Source organism: Pleurodeles waltl, chromosome 9 (genome assembly GCF_031143425.1).
Source record: "Pleurodeles waltl isolate 20211129_DDA chromosome 9, aPleWal1.hap1.20221129, whole genome shotgun sequence".
In the NCBI taxonomy this organism is placed as follows: Eukaryota; Metazoa; Chordata; class Amphibia; order Caudata; family Salamandridae; genus Pleurodeles; species Pleurodeles waltl.
The window spans coordinates 764,038,755-764,059,126 of record NC_090448.1 but is presented as its reverse complement, the minus strand read 5'-3'; the positions used below and the strand labels follow the sequence as shown (position 1 = coordinate 764,059,126).

At 47.4% G+C, this 20,372-nt stretch overlaps 1 protein-coding gene across 1 annotated transcript in view; it reads left to right on the top strand.

Annotated features, from left to right (window-relative positions):
- The window catches only part of SF3B2 (splicing factor 3b subunit 2), a 277,506-nt gene that overhangs the window by 90,761 nt on the left and 166,373 nt on the right, over positions 1-20,372 (top strand). The window contains exons 11-12 of the mRNA XM_069207931.1: positions 13,871-13,951; positions 14,659-14,886. Coding sequence (XP_069064032.1) covers positions 13,871-13,951; positions 14,659-14,886 — 309 coding nt within the window. The remainder of the gene's footprint in view (positions 1-13,870; positions 13,952-14,658; positions 14,887-20,372) is intronic.

Genomic DNA, 20,372 nt, shown 5'->3' with positions numbered 1-20,372 from the left:
GAGAACCAACACCTCAGGGAGGACCCCCGGACTACTCTACGACTGTGAGTACCAAAACCTGTCCCCCCTGAGCCCCCACAGCGCCGCTTGCAGAGGGAATCCCGAGGCTTCCCCTGACCGCGACTCTCTGAAACCTAAGTCCCGACGCCTGGAAAAGACCCTGCACCCGCAGCCCCCAGGACCTGAAGGACCGAACTTTCACTGCAGACGTGACCCCCAGGAGTCCCTCTCCCTTGCCCAAGTGGAGGTTTCCCCGAGGAAGCCCCCCCTTGCCTGCCTGCAGCGCTGAAGAGATCCCTTGATCTCTCATTGACTTACATTGCGAACCCGACGCTTGTTCTAACACTGCACCCGGCCGCCCCGCGCCGCTTAGGGTGAAATTTCTGTGTGGGCTTGTGTCCCCCCCGGTGCCCTACAAAACCCCCCCTGGTCTGCCCTCCGAAGACGCGGGTACTTACCTGCAAGCAGACCGGAACCGGGGCACCCCCTTCTCTCCATTCTAGCCTATGCGTTTTGGGCACCACTTTGAACTCTGCACCTGACCGGCCCTGAGCTGCTGGTGTGGTGACTTTGGGGTTGCTCTGAACCCCCAACGGTGGGCTACCTTGGACCAAGAACTGAACCCTGTAAGTGTCTTACTTACCTGGTAAAACTAACAAAAACTTACCTCCCCCAGGAACTGTGAAAATTGCACTAAGTGTCCACTTTTAAAGTAGCTATTTGTGAATAACTTGAAAAGTATACATGCAATTGAAATGATTCAAAGTTCCTAATGTACTTACCTGCAATACCTTTCAAACAAGATATTACATGTTAAATTTGAACCTGTGGTTCTTAAAATAAACTAAGAAAATATATTTTTCTATAACAAAACCTATTGGCTGGATTTGTCTCCGAGTGTGTGTACCTCATTTATTGTCTATGTGTATGTACAACAAATGCTTAACACTACTCCTTGGATAAGCCTACTGCTCGACCACACTACCACAAAATAGAGCATTAGTATTATCTCTTTTTACCACTATTTTACCTCTAAGGGGAACCCTTGGACTCTGTGCATGCTATTCCTTACTTTGAAATAGCACATACAGAGCCAACTTCCTACACTACAGTTAACCTGCAGAGGGTCATCGCCAGAGTCCAGTAGTTTGCATAAGTACCAGTAGTCTAGACCTCAAACACCAAGTTTTTATTTTTCTTTAAACAAGACATGCTTTTCTACTTTAAACTTTTTCAAAAGAAATATGAAGCTATAGAAAACCTCATAAAACTGTAGCTCCTAAATTGGGTGTCTTCTCCATTTTGAATGATGATTCTGCTGAGAATGGAGCTCGCTCAAGGACAGAGAGATCAACTTTCAGGCAGTCGTTTCTCCTCTGTTATTGTGTGCAACTCAACAGCAATAGCAAAGAAACACAATTGATTCATCACACAATCTTAAGTACCTTCCATAGGCGTCCTTTTGCTTCAAGGGATTTTGTAATGATTTTGCATTTATTCCAAAATGTTTGTGAGCTAAGAGTGGTAATTTTCCTTATTTAGCCAGTAAAATTAGCTTGTTCACATTTTGCAGCCAGTGTTGACAATGATGAGGATATGATTCCCACCTTTCTGAACATAATACGTCTTCATATACTACATCCAAATTTCCTTCCTGGGGTAGTGTTGGGCTTCCTTGTTAATTGGACCATATTGCTCCCAACACTTTTTTTGTTTTTTTATTTATTTTTTTAGGTCTAAGTGTACCAGACAGCATAACTGTCTGGTTTGCTGAAGAATGTTACCTTCCGGACATTCAGAAACCTTCCATGGGAATGCATCTTGCCTGTTGCTTTCCATTGGCTTTGTGATTTGTAATTCACATTTTCTGGCATTTTATTTGCCGGTTTATTTATTTTTTTAGGCATCCAGGGATAGTTGGTCCCATTCAAGGAGCAAAGTCTTTTTACCCCAACTCTGTCCTTGTATTCTTCCACGAGTGCTCTTTTTTTTTTTTTTTTTGTAAAAGGCCTATAAATCTTGTCACATTTGCTGTGCATTAAATGTCAGGCTCTGTCTTCCATGGGAGCTTGGTGTCTACTTTTCTGTCTCGGACTTCAAAGTAACAGGGTTTATGAGACAATCTTGTTACTGAGGTGTAAGGAAATGCCTCCTTGGCATGGTTACCCCCTGACTTTTTGCCTTTGCTGATGCTATGTTTTGACTTGAAAGTGTGCTGAGGCCTGCTAACCAGGCCCCAGCACCAGTGTTCTTTCCCTAACCTGTACTTTTGTTTTACACAATTGGCACACCCTGGCATCCAGGTAAGTCCCTTGTAACTGGTACCCCTGGTACCAAGGGCCCTGATGCCAGGGAAGGTCTCTAAGGGCTGCAGCATAGCTTATGCCACCCTGGGGACCCCTCACTCAGCACAGACACACTGCTTGCCAGCTTGTGTGTGCTGGTGAGAACAAAACGAGTAAGTCGACATGGCACTCCCCTCAGGGTGCCATGCCAACCTCACACTGCCTATGCAGTATAGATAAGTCACCCCTCTAGCAGGCCTTACAGCCCTAAGGCAGGGGGCACTATACCATAGGTGAGGGCACCAGTGCATGAGCACTGTGCCCCTACAGTGTCTAAGCAAAACCTTAGACATTGTAAGTGCAGGGTAGCCATAAGAGTATATGGTCTGGGAGTCTGTCAAACACGAACTCCACAGCACCATAATGGCTACACTGAAAACTGGGGAGTTTGGTATCAAACTTCTCAGCACAATAAATGCACACTGATGCCAGTGTACATTTTATTGTAAAGTACACCCCAGAGGGCACCTTAGAGGTGCCCCCTGAAACCTTAACCAACTACCTGTGTAGGCTGACTGGTTCTAGCAGCCTGCCACACTCGAGACATGTTGCTGGCCCCATGGGGAGAGTGCCTTTGTCACTCTGAGGCCAGTAACAAAGCCTGCACTGGGTGGAGATGCTAACACCTCCCCCAGGCAGGAGCTGTAACACCTGGCGGTGAGCCTCAAAGGCTCACCCCCTTTGTTCCAGCACCGCAGGGCACTCCAGCTAGTGGAGTTGCCCGCCCCCTCCGGCCACGGCCCCACTTTTGGCGGCAAGGCCGGAGGAAATAATGAGAATAACAAGGAGTCGTCACTGGCCAGTCAGGACAGCCCCTAAGGTGTCCTGAGCTGAAGTGACTTTAACTTTTAGAAATCCTCCATCTTGCAGATGGAGGATTCCCCCAATAGGGATAGGAATGTGACCCCCTCCCCTTGGGAGGAGGCACAAAGAGGGTGTACCCACCCTCAGGGCTAGTAGCCATTGGCTACTAACCCCCCAGACCTAAACACGCCCTTAAATTTAGTATTTAAGGGCTCCCCTGAACCTAAGAATTTAGATTCCTGAAACTACAAGAAGAAGAAGACTGCTGAGCTGAAAACCCCTGCAGAAGAAGAAAGAAGACACCAACTGCTTTGGCCCCAGTCCTACCGGCCTGTCTCCTGCCTTCTAAAGAAACCTGCTTCAGCGACGCTTTCTCAAGGACCAGCGACCTCTGAATCCTCAGAGGACTGCCCTGCTTCAAGAGGAACAAGAAACTCCAGAGGACAGCGGACCTGCTCCAAAAAGACTGCAACTTTGTTACAGAGGAGCAGATTTAAAGACCCCTGCAATCCCCGCAAGAAGCGTGAGACTTGCAACACTGCACCCGGTGACCCCGACTCGACTGGTGGAGAACCAACACCTCAGGGAGGACCCTCCGGCGACTCCGAGACTGTGAGTAATCAAAGTTGTCCCCCCTGAACCCCCACACCGACGCCTGCAGAGGGAATCCCCAGGCTCCCCCTGACCACGACTGCCTGACTCTAAAATCCCGACGGCTGGAAAAGACCCTGCACCCGCAGCCCCCAGCACCTGAAGGATCGGAACTTCAGTGCAGGAGTGACCCCCAGGAGGCCCTCTCCCTTGCCCAGGTGGTGGCTACCCCGAGGAGCCCCCCCCTTGCCTGCCTGCATCGCTGAAGAGACCCCTTAGTCTCCCATTGATTTACATTGGAAACCCAACGCTTGTTTCTACACTGCACCCAGCCGCCCCAGTGCCGCTGAGGGTGTACTTTTTGTGTGAACTTGTGTCCCCCCCGGTGCCCTACAAAATCCCCCTGGTCTGCCTTCCGAAGACGCGGGTACTTACCTGCTGGCAGACTGGAACCGGGGCACCCCCTTCTCTCCATTGAAGCCTCTGCGTTTTGGGCACCGCTTTGAACTCTGCACCTGACCGGCCCTGAGCTGCTGGTGTGGTAACTTTGGGGTTGCTCTGAACCCCCAACGGTGGGCTACCTTGGACCCCAATCTTAACCCCGTAGGTGGTTTACTTACCTGCAAAACCTAACAATACTTTACCTCCCCCAGGAACTGTGAAAATTGCAGTGTGTCCACTTTTAAAACGGCTATTTGTGTTTTATGTGAAAAGTATATATGCTACTGTAATTATTCAAAGTTCCTAAAGTACTTACCTGCAATACCTTTCAAATGAGATATTACATGTAGAATTTGAACCTGTGGTTCTTAAAATAAACTAAGAAAATATATTTTTCTATACAAAAACCTATTGGCTGGATTTGTCTCCGAGTGTGTGTTCTTCATTTATTGCCTGTGTGTATGTACAACAAATGCTTAACACTACTCCTTTGATAAGCCTACTGCTCGACCACACTACCACAAAATAGAGCATTAGTATTATCTCTTTTTGCCACTATCTTACCTCTAAGGGGAACCCTTGGACTCTGTGCATGCTATTCCTTACTTTGAAATAGCACATACAGAGCCAACTTCCTACATGAGGTTAGGGAAAAAAGGGTTCTTTCTAGCACACAACATTTAAATGAACTGGCAAGTATTTCAGAATTAGGAACACAGATGAGGCACACTTTTTTGTTAATTGTGAAGTATGTTGGCAAGAAATGGTTTAATGTGGCGAAAACAAATCATTACACTAGGTGGTCCCAATTCCACTCATTACCGTTTGTGCGTGGTATAGTTTTATCAGTAAAAGTGTATGTCTGTGCAGATGTAATCGCCAATTCAATAGAAAATGTGTTGTCTGTAGTGACAGTGTGTTACCACTACCACATCATGCATACTCCGCTCCACTCTAATCTACTGCACTCTCACCATTCTGTTTCACACCACTCCACACTACTGCACTCTACTCCAATCTGCACCACTGCACTCTACGCCTTGCTACGTCACTCTGCACCACTCTACTTTGTGCTAGTGCACTCTATGCCACTCTACTCAAGTACTGTACCTTAAACCACTCCATTCTAGGTCCCCCCCAATCTACTCTGTGCAACTCCACTCTACATTAGTGTACACTATTGCACTGTCAATACACTCTGCGCCAAAGCATTTTATTCTGTAACGCTCAGCTGTTCGACCCTGCACTTCACATCAAACCACTCTATGCAAATCTACTCCGCACCACTGCCTTCTATACCACTGCACTCTGTACGAATTTACTCTGTGCCACTGCACTATACCCTGCACCACTCCACTCTACACCACTACAGCAATGTACTCTACACCACTGCACTCTACACCACTCGACTCTAAACCACTGCAACCTACTCCAATGTACTCAACACAACTGCTCTCTTTGTCACTGCACCCTACCCTGCACCCCTGTACTCTGCCCTCCTGCTCTCTACACCACGCTCCTCTGCACCACTACACACTACGCTACTCTACAGCACTGTACACTGCAACATTGCACTCTACAGCAACACTGCACTATTGCACTCCATGCCAGTGCACTTCCACAACTCTACTCTGCACCTCTCTACTATGCACCCCTCAAATCTACGCCACTGAATTCTATGCTACTGCATTCTACACCTCTAAACTATACCTCACTATACTTAACAACACTAGGCTAATGTACTCTACACCAGTCCACTACTCCACACCACTGCACACTACTCTGCACCACTCTGCTTCACATCACTCCACGCCACTGCACTTTACACCACTCCACTCTTTATCCTCTCTGCTATGCCACTGCACTCTACACCACTCCAGTCTAGATCACTCTGCTCCCCTTTGCCCTACGTGACTCTGCAACAAAGAACTCTGCGCTGCTGCATTCTGTGCCAAGACACTCTACTCCGATGCTTTTAACTCTAACACTCAAGTGTGCTCCCCTGCACTCAGTCAGTGCACTCTACCCTGCACCACTCTATTCAATGCAGTTCACTCTATTTTGAAACAGTCTACTCTACGCCACTGCACTCTGCCACTCTACTCCGTTCCATGCATCTGCACTCTACGCCAAAACACTGAACTCTATGCCAGTGCACTCTACACAACTGCACTCTAGTCTGCACCACTGTACTCTACCCCTCTGCATTCTACACCTTCGCACTCTATAGTAATTTAGTCTGCATCACTGCACTTGCCGCCACTAAACTGTTAATCCTTTCCGCTCAACTGCACTGTGCATCACTCCACTCTACGCTACACTGCTGTATTGTATGCCACACCCTCTATGCCACTTGACTCTGCACCACTCAACACTACTGCACTATTCTATGCACCACTGTAATCTATGGCACTGCATTGCACACCCCTGCAGGCTTATACGGTGAATTATATGCAACTGTTCTCTCTGCGACTGCTTTCTACTCTGCACCACTTCTTTGTGCTCTTGTCAGACATCAGTATCACAGTCTCCCAGATCCTGCCATTCGCCCTCTCGGATCATGCCCGATAACTCTTACACTCAAATGCCTTGAACTGCAGCAGTAAGGACGATGGCTCATCAGCATCAGATGACTTAAGGACCCCTCTTTTAATGCCTTTCGAAGCCAGCATATAAGAGGTTATTTTGACACAGATAGAACCATAGTAGGCTCCCTGGCTATTCTTTGGGAAACCCTAAAGGCAGTGCTACGTGGAGAGAATATCCTACCAGACGGTAGCACAGCAGCAAAAAGGCAGGGACATTCAGGATTTAGAAAATGCTCTATACAAAGCAGAGGTGGTTCAGGAAGGGACTATGAATTTCAGCCCTCTTTTGCACAGATATGTCTCAATACTTTACTAGAAACCTTGGCCCAAAGTCAGGGTAAATGGAGAGAAATCCCCTATAATTATTGAACAGGGCATCAGAGGGACGCCCCCTCCTCTTTGCCCTGAACATTGAACCAATTGTAGTTTGGATCAGGCAAGACTCAATACTCACCAGGTTCCTCTTGTTAGAGGGCCTGGAAGACATGGTATTGCTTTTTACCACTGACTTCCTAGTCTGCATTAGCAACCTGGAAACTTCCCTGCCTCAGCTGATGTCAGTGCTTCAAATATACTCACAGGCAGCAGGGATAACGGTAAATTGGTCCAAATCTAACTACATCCCAGTCACAGGAGCGTAGAATGGTATAAAGGCCACCACTCCCCTGCATTGAGTGACTCATCATTTCAAACACCTAGCAGTCTTTAAACAGCAGGCATGGGATCTTAATATTGCACCCTTGGTAGCTGAAACAAAGAGAGATGGACATATGGGAGGGCCTCCTACTGACCATTCCTACTGACCAAAGCGGGTAGAGAAGCACTGTCTAAGATGGTCTCCCTTCCAAGACCCTTTACACACTGCACACCTATCCTCACAGTATCCTGCTCACCTTTTTCACTACTCTTGAAGCAGCTATTGTGATTTTCTAAGGTGTTTGGGGAACGGGTTGTGGGGGTGGGGTGGAGGTGGAATGGGGGCCGGAAATGTTTTCTGTCACAGTACGAAGGTGGCTTAGAAATAGCAGTTGTCCCGTCTCTATTATTGGGCAAGCAAACCCTCCCAGTTAATGACTGCCTCTACACTAATCGGGCTGACCCTGCAAAGCACTAGGACCCTCAATCAATATGGAACAATAGACTTGTTATATGGCCCCTGCGTCCACTAGAGCAGCGGACCCTCTATCAATATGAAACACTACACTTGCTCTCTGGTCCCTGCGCCCACGCAACCCTCCTTTACCGGCCCCCTTTCACTGCAAGCGACTCAAGCATCTTTGATGTACTGGCACCAAGCACTACAATAGATTAAGTAGCATGGTGTGCCTACAACTGATACTCCACTGTGGGTGAGAACCAGGCTGAATTACACAGTTATACAGTAGGCCTCCAAACTGTATCACACCACAGGGATGTCTAAGCTTGGGATGTCTGGGAGGGTAGCTCTATCTGCTCATTCCAACACCTGCACAATGCACACATCACAGTTTTACTGATACTTGCAGCTCCCCCACTCCCTGGAGGCTTCTCTCATACCATTACAAACTCTTCTGAGTTACAGCCTCCTTGAGGCACGCATAGCTGATTATCAAATGGATCTCCACTATATACTGTACACTGATAAACAACACACCGAATCCCATGGGGGCTCTGTGGGATTTATGACGGGACACTTGAAGATGAAGATTGAATCAAGTCTATAATGGTTCTAAGGTGTTGGCAATCTCCGTGACATTACGATTAATCCAACTTGTATATCTGCACCAGATATACTATAGCCCCACTATATTGCACAACATGAATAATTATTTGGATCAACACTGCCTGAGATGTAAGACAACCTTGGGGACCTATTTTCCTACTGTAGGAAGCTGGCTCTGTATGCACTATTTCAAAGTAAGGAATAGTATGCACAGAGTCCAAGGGTTCCCCTTAGAGGTAAGATAGTGGCAAAAAGAGATAATACTAATGCTCTATTTTGTGGTAGTGTGGTCGAGCAGTAGGCTTATCAAAGGAGTAGTGTTAAGCATTTGTTGTACATACACACAGGCAATAAATGAGGAACACACACTCAGAGACAAATCCAGCCAATAGGTTTTTGTTATAGAAAAATATCTTTTCTTAGTTTATTTTAAGAACCACAGGTTCAAATTCTACATGTAATATCTCATTTGAAAGGTATTGCAGGTAAGTACTTACAGTAGCATATATACTTTTCACATAAAACACAATAAGCTGTTTTAAAAGTGGACACTTAGTGCAATTTTCACAGTTCCTGGGGGAGGTAAAGTATTGTTAGTTTTCACAGGTAAGTAAGTCACTTACAGGTTTCAGTTTTGGGTCCAAGGTAGCCCACCGTTGGGGGTTCAGAGCAACCCCAAAGTTACCACACCAGCAGCTCAGGGCCGGTCAGGTGCAGAGGTCAAAGAGGTGCCCAAAACACATAGGCTTCAATGGAGAGAAGGGGGTGCCCCGGTTCCAGTCTGCCAGCAGGTAAGTACCCGCGTCTTCGGAGGGCAGACCAGGGGGTTTTGTAGGGCACCGGGGGGGACACAAGTCCACACAGAAAGTACACCCTCAGCAGCGCGGGGCGGCCGGGTGCAGTGTGCAAACAAGCGTCGGGTTCTCTGTTGATTTCAATGGGAGACCAAGGGGTCTCTTCAGCGGTGCAGGCAGGCAAGGGGGGGGGCTCCTCGGGGTAGCCACCACCTGGGCAAGGGAGAGGGCCTCCTGGGGGTCACTCCTGCACAGAAGTTCCGATCCTTCAGGTGCTGGGGGCTGCGGGTGCAGGGTCTTTTCCAGCCGTCGAGAAGTTAGGTTCAGGCAGTCGCGGTCAGGGGGAGCCTCTGGATTGCCTCTGCAGGCGTCGCTGTGGGGGCTCAGGGGGGACAACTTTGGTTACTCACGGTCTCGGAGTCGCCGGAGGGTCCTCCCTGAGGTGTTGGTTCTCCACCAGTCGAGTCGGGGTCGCTGGGTGCAGTGTTGCAAGTCTCACGCTTCTTGCGGGGATTTGCAGGGGTCTTTAAATCTGCTCCTCTGTAACAAAGTTGCAGTTCTTTTGGAGCAGTGCCGCTGTCCTCGGGAGTTTCTTGTCTTTCTTGAAGCGGGGCAGTCCTCAGAGGATTCAGAGGTCGCTGGTCCCTTGGAAAGCGTCTCTGGAGCAGGTTTCTTTGAAAGGCAGGAGACAGGCCGGTAAGTCTGGGGCCAAAGCAGTTGGTGTCTTCTGTTCTTCCTCTGCAGGGGTTTTTCAGCTTGGCAGTCTTCTTCTTCTTGTAGTTTCAGGAATCTAAATTCTTAGGTTCAGGGGAGCCCTTAAATACTAAATTTAAGGGCGTGTTTAGGTCTGGGGGGTTAGTAGCCAATGGCTACTAGCCCTGAGGGTGGGTACACCCTCTTTGTGCCTCCTCCCAAGGGGAGGGGGTCACATCCCTAATCCTATTGGGGAATCCTCCATCTGCAAGATGGAGGATTTCTAAAAGTTAGTCACTTCAGCTCAGGACACCTTAGGGGCTGTCCTGACTGGCCAGTGACTCCTCCTTGTTATTCTCATTATCTCCCCCGGCCTTGCCGCCAAAAGTGGGGCCGTGGCCGGAGGGGGCGGGCAACTCCACTAGCTGGAGTGCCCTGTTGTGCTGGAACAAAAGGGGTGAGCCTTTGAGGCTCACCGCCAGGTGTTACAGCTCCTGCCTGGGGGAGGTGTTAGCATCTCCACCCAGTGCAGGCTTTGTTACTGGCCTCAGAGTGACAAAGGCACTCTCCCCATGGGGCCAGCAACATGTCTCGGTTGTGGCAGGCTGCTGGAACCAGTCAGCCTACACAGATAGTCGGTTAAGGTTTTAGGGGGCACCTCTAAGGTGCCCTCTGGGGGTGTATTTTACAATAAAATGTACACTGGCATCAGTGTGCATTTATCGTGCTGAGAAGTTTGATACCAAACTTCCCAGTTTTCAGTGTAGCCATTATGGTGCTGTGGAGTTCGTGTAAAACAGACTCCCAGACCATATACTCTTATGGCTACCCTGCACTTACAATGTCTAAGGTTTTGTTTAGACACTGTAGGGGCACAGTGCTCATGCACTGGTGCCCTCACCTATGGTATAGTGCACCCTGCCTTAGGGCTGTAAGGCCTGCTAGAGGGGTGACTTATATATACTGCATAGGCAGTGAGAGGCTGGCATGGCACCCTGAGGGGAGTGCCATGTCGACTTACTCATTTTGTTCTCACCAGCACACACAAGCTGGCAAGCAGTGTGTCTGTGCTGAGTGAGGGGTCTCCAGGGTGGCATAAGACATGCTGCAGCCCTTAGAGACCTTCCTTGGCATCGGGGCCCTTGGTACCAGGGGTACCATTTACAAGGGACTTATCTGGATGCCAGGGTGTGCCAATTGTGGATACAAAAGTACAGGTTAGGGAAAGAACACTGGTGCTGGGGCCTGGTTAGCAGGCCTCAGCACACTTTCAATTCAAAACATAGCATCAGCAAAGGCAAAAAGTCAGGGGGTAACCATGCCAAGGAGGCATTTCCTTACACATACAATCTGGGAATGCCCAGTTACACAACATTATTGTCACACTATATGCAACACCCTCAGAGGTAGTGGGAAGCCCAATGCAATCAGAACCAAAATGAGTTCAGTTGGGACTGATGGACAAATGGAATGGTAGACTCCACAAATGGCTCCTAGTGGCAGTGGGTCTCCTCAGTGCTAAAGAGATGTAGCACACCACTGGAGATCGGATACTCACCACTGATATCTGAATCGGCAGGCGGGATGGACTAATGTGCTGTAGCAGAACAAGCTGTGTATAAAGCAAGAATGGTGCCTGGAGAAACACTCTGAGGTCTAGGGGATATGGATGGCCTAATCAGAGAATTTTGAAGTACATAAGTTACGTTTATGTAGTAACTATAAATCAAGGGAAATTAACAATGGGGGCGTTCAGCAGATTTCATACAGTAGTGTTATTCATACATGTGAGCTGTGCTATGTATGTTCAAAATCCAATACTTAAAGGTAATAAAAGAGAGAGTAGATACTTTGACGTCCTCAGTAGCAGGATCCTAGGTCTTAGTACAAATGAACTGGTGCAGCTGCCAGCGATGTGGCTTGAGGGGTGCTTCCTCCAAGAAGTAGTATCAGTTTTGCAGCCTGTCCATATTGCAGCCTAATTAACTACATTGTCCGGCTTTTTCTGCCTCTTCTTTTAAAAAGGGGTTGTCGCTTTCACAAAATATGTGACTATTTTGAACTAAAATTGGCTTCTTTTTTTAAGAAAATATGTGGAAATTGGCCAGGTTACCCAGCATTAGACTGTTATCAGTTGCTGGTTTGTGTTTTTTACAAAGTGGCTTTTCTGGAAGAAAAATGTACATTGGAATGTGCACTCTGGAATACTGCATATTGACAGGACTGTTCGGTGTTTGATTTCAGTGGACATTCCCCTGAAGGTGAACTTGGATTACAGATCGGCCATTTTTCCTTCCTGAACACTTGAACAACATCCCAAAAGAACAAAGATCACCCCTCACAATGTGTCCTCTTCATACACATCTTATTCTTTCTCTCCTCAGGAAAGGAAAGGAAAGGCCTTCAGGAATTGATGGGGGGTCTTGAATGTTAAACAAAATAACCAGAAGGCTGCTTAAATACCAGAGATTCAAGTAAAAATCCATGTACCTCTTAAATTACAAGAAGCTGCCACCAACTAGGAGGTGTCTCCTAGCCTCATCTGGGTATGGTAGCCACTCTCGGCTAGTGGCTGGTGCACATTTGTAGTTCACCCTTTCAGCAGAGCCTAAATTCCCTTGGGGAAACAGGAATTAGAGATTCACAGGTCAGAAAATAATTTTCAGGTGTTAGGTCTCACAAGAAGGAGGAGCCAAGTATTGTAAACTAATGTTTCAGGGTTTTAAATACTTTGCTGTGGACCTTTTATATGTTCACACCCTCCTATGTTTCACTATGTATAAGGTTAATTATCGGTATCCTCTTCCCACTGAATTATAGTTCTCCTCTACATGAATTTATAAGGCTGAGCATTCTCCTCTCCTTTTGGGATACGCCTCCGACCCTCAAACTACCCTTTTAATCATGTGCTCTATAGAATCATTTACTAAGTGTTACAAGAGCCTTTTTTCCTCTAGATACATCCACCTACATCCGGTAGCACTTTAAGAAGTCTGTTTCCGTGACACTACTTTCCCATATAAATGCATCCAGATCCTCAAGGCGATGCCTTGGCTGACATTCATCTGTGGCTGCTCCCTAATTGCCCATGCTCCCAAAAGAACCCTTCCAAATAATTGTTCAATTAATTTCTGTATATTACCCACCCTTACCTTTTTCTCTGCTTATCCATGTTTTTTCCACATCCCCTTGTTTTGTCTTTATTTTGGCATGAATTACTTTATGTACTGTTTAAGGTTTCTAAATGTCCCTGTCATCGTACAAAGTGCTAACGTTCTTTACAGCCTGATCACCATTGTGTAAATCCTTAAAAATAAATTAGATGTTATGAGCTTTCATAAGCAACAACTGAGAACAGTTCATAAAACCCTGCCTTGACTTATATTCCTAAAAATGTGACATAGTACCACAATGTAAAAATAATCCTAGCCTGAAACATCCCACGTTCAGTGATGAACACGCATGTCCTAAGAGTATTGAACCTGAAGACTAGATCTTGGATTTAAATGCAAATACGTTTTTTAAAATAATTGTTTCTAGAGTAGAACACCATGTTCCTATAAAGTAAACATAGCAATAAGAATTCAGAGATAGTTCCATCTTGGTCTCTACTAGCTCCCACTTCCACAGCACACCAAAAATAATATAATTTTATTATGTGTTGGAGCAGGAAAGAATCGATTGTTTGGCGTGTTAGGATTAAGTAAGCATACTTATTGTTTTGTATCTGTGATTTTTTTTATTTTTATTTTTTATTATTTTTTTTTTTTAAATAAATTTCCTGATATAACTTCTTAATTGTTTGAGAGCTTGTGGTATAAAGTCGTTACTTAGTATGAGGTGTACATCACTTTGATGAAATGCTTTCAGTAGGGATTAAATATAGGTTTTGGTCTCCTTTCTTGTCCACAGTACAAGAAGCCGGACATTCCCAAACTTTCTAAGAAAAAAATGCGTAGAATGAACCGTTTCACAGTGGCTGAGCTGAAGCAGGTGAGTCGTCAGCAGAGACTGGCAATAGGTCTACTTGACAGCTTTCTAGGTTTAGTACTCGTACAGTAGTGTTTTCAACAATTGTGCCACTGGTCATGTACCTTGTTGCCATTGCGCAAAATAAATAGTCTATAATCCCTATTCCAGTGGTCTGATATATAACTTAAATAAATATAGGTGAGCAACGCTCTTATAAGTTATATGGCCAGGACTATGAAGGGACTGGGTTTCTAGTTATGCAAGTCTTGAGATTCTAAACCAAACCTCTGTAACTCACTCTATGTAACCTTGATGATTTAATTCTCATGATACCCTGATCTTACAGGCTTTAGGCAGAGTTAGTCCTTGAGCCACACTGATAATATAAACTCTGGCCGTGCAGAGGTTGTAAAAAGATCTATCTTTCAAGCTTCACAAGTGTTACAAGGTACTTGCACAGAAGAGCTTTCCCTCATTTTACACGCAACCTGCATCCGGAGGCCTTGACAGCAGAGCTGTCTCCTTCGATACATCAATCTTACAGCCACAGATTTTTAACAGATGTGTAATGTCTTGCAGGTTTTTTTTGACTTGGCATTAGAGAAATGAAATGTTCACACATTATTGCATTCAACAGAAGGAATCTTTGGTGTCATTCTTAGATAAAGGCTGTTGATATCTATTCAGCTTTTGCTGATTGTGCTTTGCTTCTGTTTATTTCTTCTCAGTTGGTGGCCCGGCCAGATGTGGTGGAGATGCATGATGTGACTGCGCAAGACCCCAAGCTGCTAGTTCATCTGAAAGCAGCTCGGAATTCAGTCCCCGTGCCCCGACATTGGTGCTTCAAGCGCAAGTATCTTCAGGGCAAGAGGGGTATCGAGAAGCCACCCTTTGAGCTGCCTGAGTTCATTCGCCGTACTGGAATCCAGGAAATGAGGGAAGCGCTGCAGGAAAAGGTACACTCAAAATAGACTGCAGTACGATAACAGGAAAAATGTACAATAATTTTGGAAAAGTACTGCTGAAGAAATTAGTTTTAGAGCATTAGATACCTGCTTCAAGAGAATTTTATTGGGAGGAAATTATGGAAGTGCTGCAGGATACGTTGCTTTCTGGAGGGTATCTAGCCTTGGTATAGTACTATCAATAAAATGTACTAGCTGCTCATACCAGAGTGAAATTTACAAGGGCTTTCCTTCCCATAGTCTGAGGCCCCTCCCCAAAGCAACCAAAAGCACTGCACAGGCTGACCAAAACTTTCCTCCCCACTCCAAACTGAAAGGCCCATAGATAAAGTGTGTATGAAAGAACCGGCCTAACAAGTGGAATGAGGGTCCTTGACATGCTATTTACTAGTGGAGGAAGCAGGTCTGGTGTGTGGTGGACACCTATAGTGTTGGCATCTTATACCAGATCCAGGCAACTCCTATTAGTAAAGTTTAGGCATTGTCTAGGAAGCCAGGAATTTATAGAGGTAGCTGTGGATGAGCAAGACGTATCTAGGAGACATGCAAAGCTTATGCAATACCACTAGAGTCACATAGCAACTTATCACACATGAAAGAACCACAGTGTTGCATAATAAAAGGTACTTTGTTATAGTAACTCAGCACTGGATTACTTATAGGCAGTCTCCACAACTGAAGGTAAGTAACACTATATACACATACACAATAACAATCAGAAGTTAGCATAGAAACAATAATACTTAGTGAAAATAGCGAGGGCCAAACCATATACTAAGAAAGTGGAATGCAAGGTACAGTCCCCCATCAAGGGATGTGGAGTTATTAGAGGGGAGCTGGAAGAACTAGGAACCCCAAGAGGTGAGTAACTGAGTGACCCCCAGCGACCAGGAGAACAGAGGTAAGTACCGTATTTATCGGCGTATAACACGCACCGGCGTATAACACGCACCTCATTTGAAAAGGAAATTTCAGAAAAAAAAACCATTACATTTTATCGGCGTATAACACGCACACATCATTTGCCCCCTATTTTCAGGGAGAAAAAGTGCGTGTTATACGCCGATAAATACGGTACATGGTTTTCCTAAGGAATAACAGAATGACTTAGAAAAAGGATTCTGTAAGAACAGGGCCAGTCTAGAAGAAACCAATGTTGGATTCTGAAAGAAGAGGAACTGCAAAAGAAGGGGACAGAGTCCAGTCCACGATGGAGTTTTCAGTTGGGGAAGAAGCTACTACCCACCCTGTTGTGGATGAAAAACCAGGTAGATGGGGGAAGAAGACCAGCTGTGGAGCCCAGGAGCTGAAGAGTAGTCTTTGGAGCAGTGTAGATGGTATCCCACGTCAGTTGTCGGGTTGCAGATGGTCAGTGGTGTAGGAGAACCACCATCAAGCCTTGGCAAATGCAAAAGAAGAGTTGCAAGGCTAAAAAGGACCAGCAAGGCCCAGGGGACGCAACCTTTGGAGGGGAGCCAACAGAACCAGTTGCAGCCCCCACAGGCAACCTACTGGCAGCAGGCACAGTAAGTCACAGTGAGGCCCAGTCAGCACACCTGAAAAGGAGTTGCACGTTGCTGGAGCAGCAGAGAGGAGAATGCTTTGCAGGAAGAAGGGCTGGGGCTACTCGGAATCTGAAGATCCCTTGGAGCAGGAGACAACAAGCCTTGATAGCTGCAAGAGTCGCTGTACTCAGGGGTACTGTGCTGCAAGGAGAGGCAAGGGCTCACCGTCTCCCAAGTTGGACAGCTGTCAGAAAGGACCAAGGGGACCACTCCAGACCAGAACCTGTGATGCAGGATCCACCCATTTCCAGAGAAGAGCAGATCCACGCACTCGGACTTCATTGCTGTAGGTGCCTGCAGATGCAAGGAAGTGACTCCTTAACTCCAAGAGAGATTCCTTGTTCATGCAGGCTGAAGTCTTGTAGACCCCCAGAGGATGCACAGCTGGGGAAATGTTGCAGTTGCTGTAAGGAGCCTGAGAAACAATTTTGCAAAGCGAAGTCATCAACGGAGTTGCAGTTTTGTTGGTTTCTGAGGAGTCCAGTTGCAGATCCAGTAGCCTGAAGTCGAAGTAAATGATACAGAGGAGCCCTGGTGGAGTCTTGCACATCAAATCTGAGGACCCACCCACAAGGAAGTCCCTAAATAGCCCTAAAAGTGGGATTGGTCACCTAGCAATTTGACCACCTATCTGGAGGGGTCTTTGACATCACCTGCCTTACCTGGCCTGGTTTCAAGATTGCAGAATCAAGTGGCCACCTGGAGGAGCTCTGGGCACCACCCCTGGGGTGGTAATGGAAAGGGGAGTAGTCACTCCCTTTTCCTTTATCCAGTGTTGCGCCAGAGCAGAGACCCGTGGTCCCTGGACCGGTGCAAACCAGTGTATGCAAGGGGGGCACCAAATGTGCCCTTCAAAGCAAACCGGTGGCTTGGTGAGGCTACCCCTCCCAAGCCTTATAGCACCCATTCCCAAGGGAGTGGGTGTTAACTCCTTCTCCCACAGGGCTGCCTTCCCCTGCTTGAGCTGGTCAAGCAGCAGGAGGGCATAAACCTGTCTGAGGGGTGACAGAAGCGCAGGCTGCCTTGAAAACCCTAAAAGACTGGTAGGAGCATGTAGGAAGTTGGCTCTGTATGTGCTATTTCAAAGTAAGGAATAGCATGCACAGAGTCCAAGGGTTCCCCTTAGAGGTAAAATAGTGGTAAAAATAGATAATACTAATGCTCTATTTTGTGGTAGTGTGGTCGAGCAGTAGGCTTATCCAAGGAGTAGTGTTAAGCATTTGTTGTACATACACATAGACAATAAATGAGGTACACACACTCAGAGACAAATCCAGCCAATAGGTTTTGTTATAGAAAAATATATTTTCTTAGTTTATTTTAAGAACCACAGGTTCAAATTTAACATGTAATATCTTGTTTGAAAGGTATTGCAGGTAAGTACATTAGGAACTTTGAATCATTTCAATTGCATGTATACTTTTCAAGTTATTCACAAATAGCTATTTCAAAAGTGGACACTTAGTGCAATTTTCAGAGTTCCTGGGGGAGGTAAGTTTTTGTTAGTTTTACCAGGTAAGTAAGACACTTACAGGGTTCAGTTCTTGGTCCAAGGTAGCCCACCGTTGGGGGTTCAGAGCAACCCCAAAGTCACCACACCAGCAGCTCAGGGCCGGTCAGGTGCAGAGTTCAAAGTGGTGCCCAAAACGCATAGGCTAGAATGGAGAGAAGGGGGTGCCCCGGTTCCGGTCTGCTTGCAGGTAAGTACCCGCGTCTTCGGAGGGCAGACCAGGGGGGTTTTGTAGGGCACCGGGGGGGGACACAAGCCCACACAGAAATTTCACCCTCAGCAGCGCGGGGGCGGCCGGGTGCAGTGTAGAAACAAGCGTCGGGTTTGCAATGTTAGTCTATGAGAGATCAACGGATCTCTTCAGCGCTGCAGGCAGGCAAGGGGGGGCTTCCTCGGGGAAACCTCCACTTGGGCAAGGGAGAGGGACTCCTGGGGGTCACTTCTCCAGTGAAAGTCCGGTCCTTCAGGTCCTGGGGGCTGCGGGTGCAGGGTCTTTTCCAGGCGTCGGGACTTAGGTTTCAGAGAGTCGCGGTCAGGGGAAGCCTCGGGATTCCCTCTGCAGGCGGCGCTGTGGGGGCTCAGGGGGGACAGGTTTTGGTACTCACAGTCGGAGAGTAGTCCGGGGGTCCTCCCTGAGGTGTTGGTTCTCCACCAGCCGAGTCGGGGTCGCCGGGTGCAGTGTTGCAAGTCTCACGCTTCTTGCGGGGAGTTGCAGGGGTCTTTAAAGCTGCTCCTTGAAACAAAGTTGCAGTCTTTTTGGAGCAGGTCCGCTGTCCTCGGGAGTTTCTGGTCGTCGTCGAAGCAGGGCAGTCCTCAGAGGATTCAGAGGTCGCTGGTCCCTTTGGAAGGCGTCGCTGGAGCAGAGTTCTTTGGAAGGCAGGAGACAGGCCGGTGAGTTTCTGGAGCCAAGGCAGTTGTTGTCTTCTGGTCTTCCTCTGCAGGGGTTTTCAGCTGGGCAGTCCTTCTTCTTGTTGTCGCAGGAATCTAATTTTCTAGGGTTCAGGGTAGCCCTTAAATACTAAATTTAAGGGCGTGTTTAGGTCTGGGGGGTTAGTAGCCAATGGCTACTAGCCCTGAGGGTGGGTACACCCTCTTTGTGCCTCCTCCCAAGGGGAGGGGGGTCACAATCCTAACCCTATTGGGGGAATCCTCCATCTGCAAGATGGACGATTTCTAAAAGTCAGAGTCACCTCAGCTCAGGACACCTTAGGGGCTGTCCTGACTGGCCAGTGACTCCTCCTTGTTGCTTTCTTTGTTCCCTCCAGCCTTGCCGCCAAAAGTGGGGGCCGTGGCCGGAGGGGGCGGGCAACTCCACTAAGCTGGAGTGCCCTGCTGGGCTGTGACAAAGGGGTGAGCCTTTGAGGCTCACCGCCAGGTGTTACAGCTCCTGCCTGGGGGAGGTGTTAGCATCTCCACCCAGTGCAGGCTTTGTTACTGGCCTCAGAGTGACAAAGGCACTCTCCCCATGGGGCCAGCAACATGTCTCTAGTGTGGCAGGCTGCTGGAACTAGTCAGCCTACACAGACAGTCGGTTAAGTTTCAGGGGGCACCTCTAAGGTGCCCTCTGGGGTGTATTTTGCAATAAAATGTACACTGGCATCAGTGTGCATTTATTGTGCTGAGAAGTTTGATACCAAACTTCCCAGTTTTCAGTGTAGCCATTATGGTGCTGTGGAGTTCGTGTTTGACAAACTCCCAGACCATATACTCTTATGGCTACCCTGCACTTACAATGTCTAAGGTTTTGTTTAGACACTGTAGGGGTACCATGCTCATGCACTGGTACCCTCACCTATGGTATAGTGCACCCTGCCTTAGGGCTGTAAGGCCTGCTAGAGGGGTGACTGACCTATACTTGCATAGGCAGTGAGAGGCTGGCATGGCACCCTGAGGGGAGTGCCATGTCGACTTACTCGTTTTGTTCTCACTAGCACACACAAGCTGGCAAGCAGTGTGTCTGTGCTGAGTGAGAGGTCTCCAGGGTGGCATAAGACATGCTGCAGCCCTTAGAGACCTTCCTTGGCATCAGGGCCCTTGGTACTAGAAGTACCAGTTACAAGGGACTTATCTGGATGCCAGGGTCTGCCAATTGTGGATACAAAAGTACAGGTTAGGGAAAGAACACTGGTGCTGGGGCCTGGTTAGCAGGCCTCAGCACACTTTCAATTGTAAACATAGCATCAGCAAAGGCAAAAAGTCAGGGGGCAACCATGCCAAGGAGGCATTTCCTTACAGAGCAATACCGGGGGGTCCACTAAAGAGCACCCAGAGTGCATGGAATCATACAACCAGTACTGGCAACAGTATTGGGATATGATTCCGACATGTTTGATACCAAACATGCTGTCCAGTACATGGGTAAAATGTGTTCGATGGCATCTGTCGCTGTAGATACACATGTT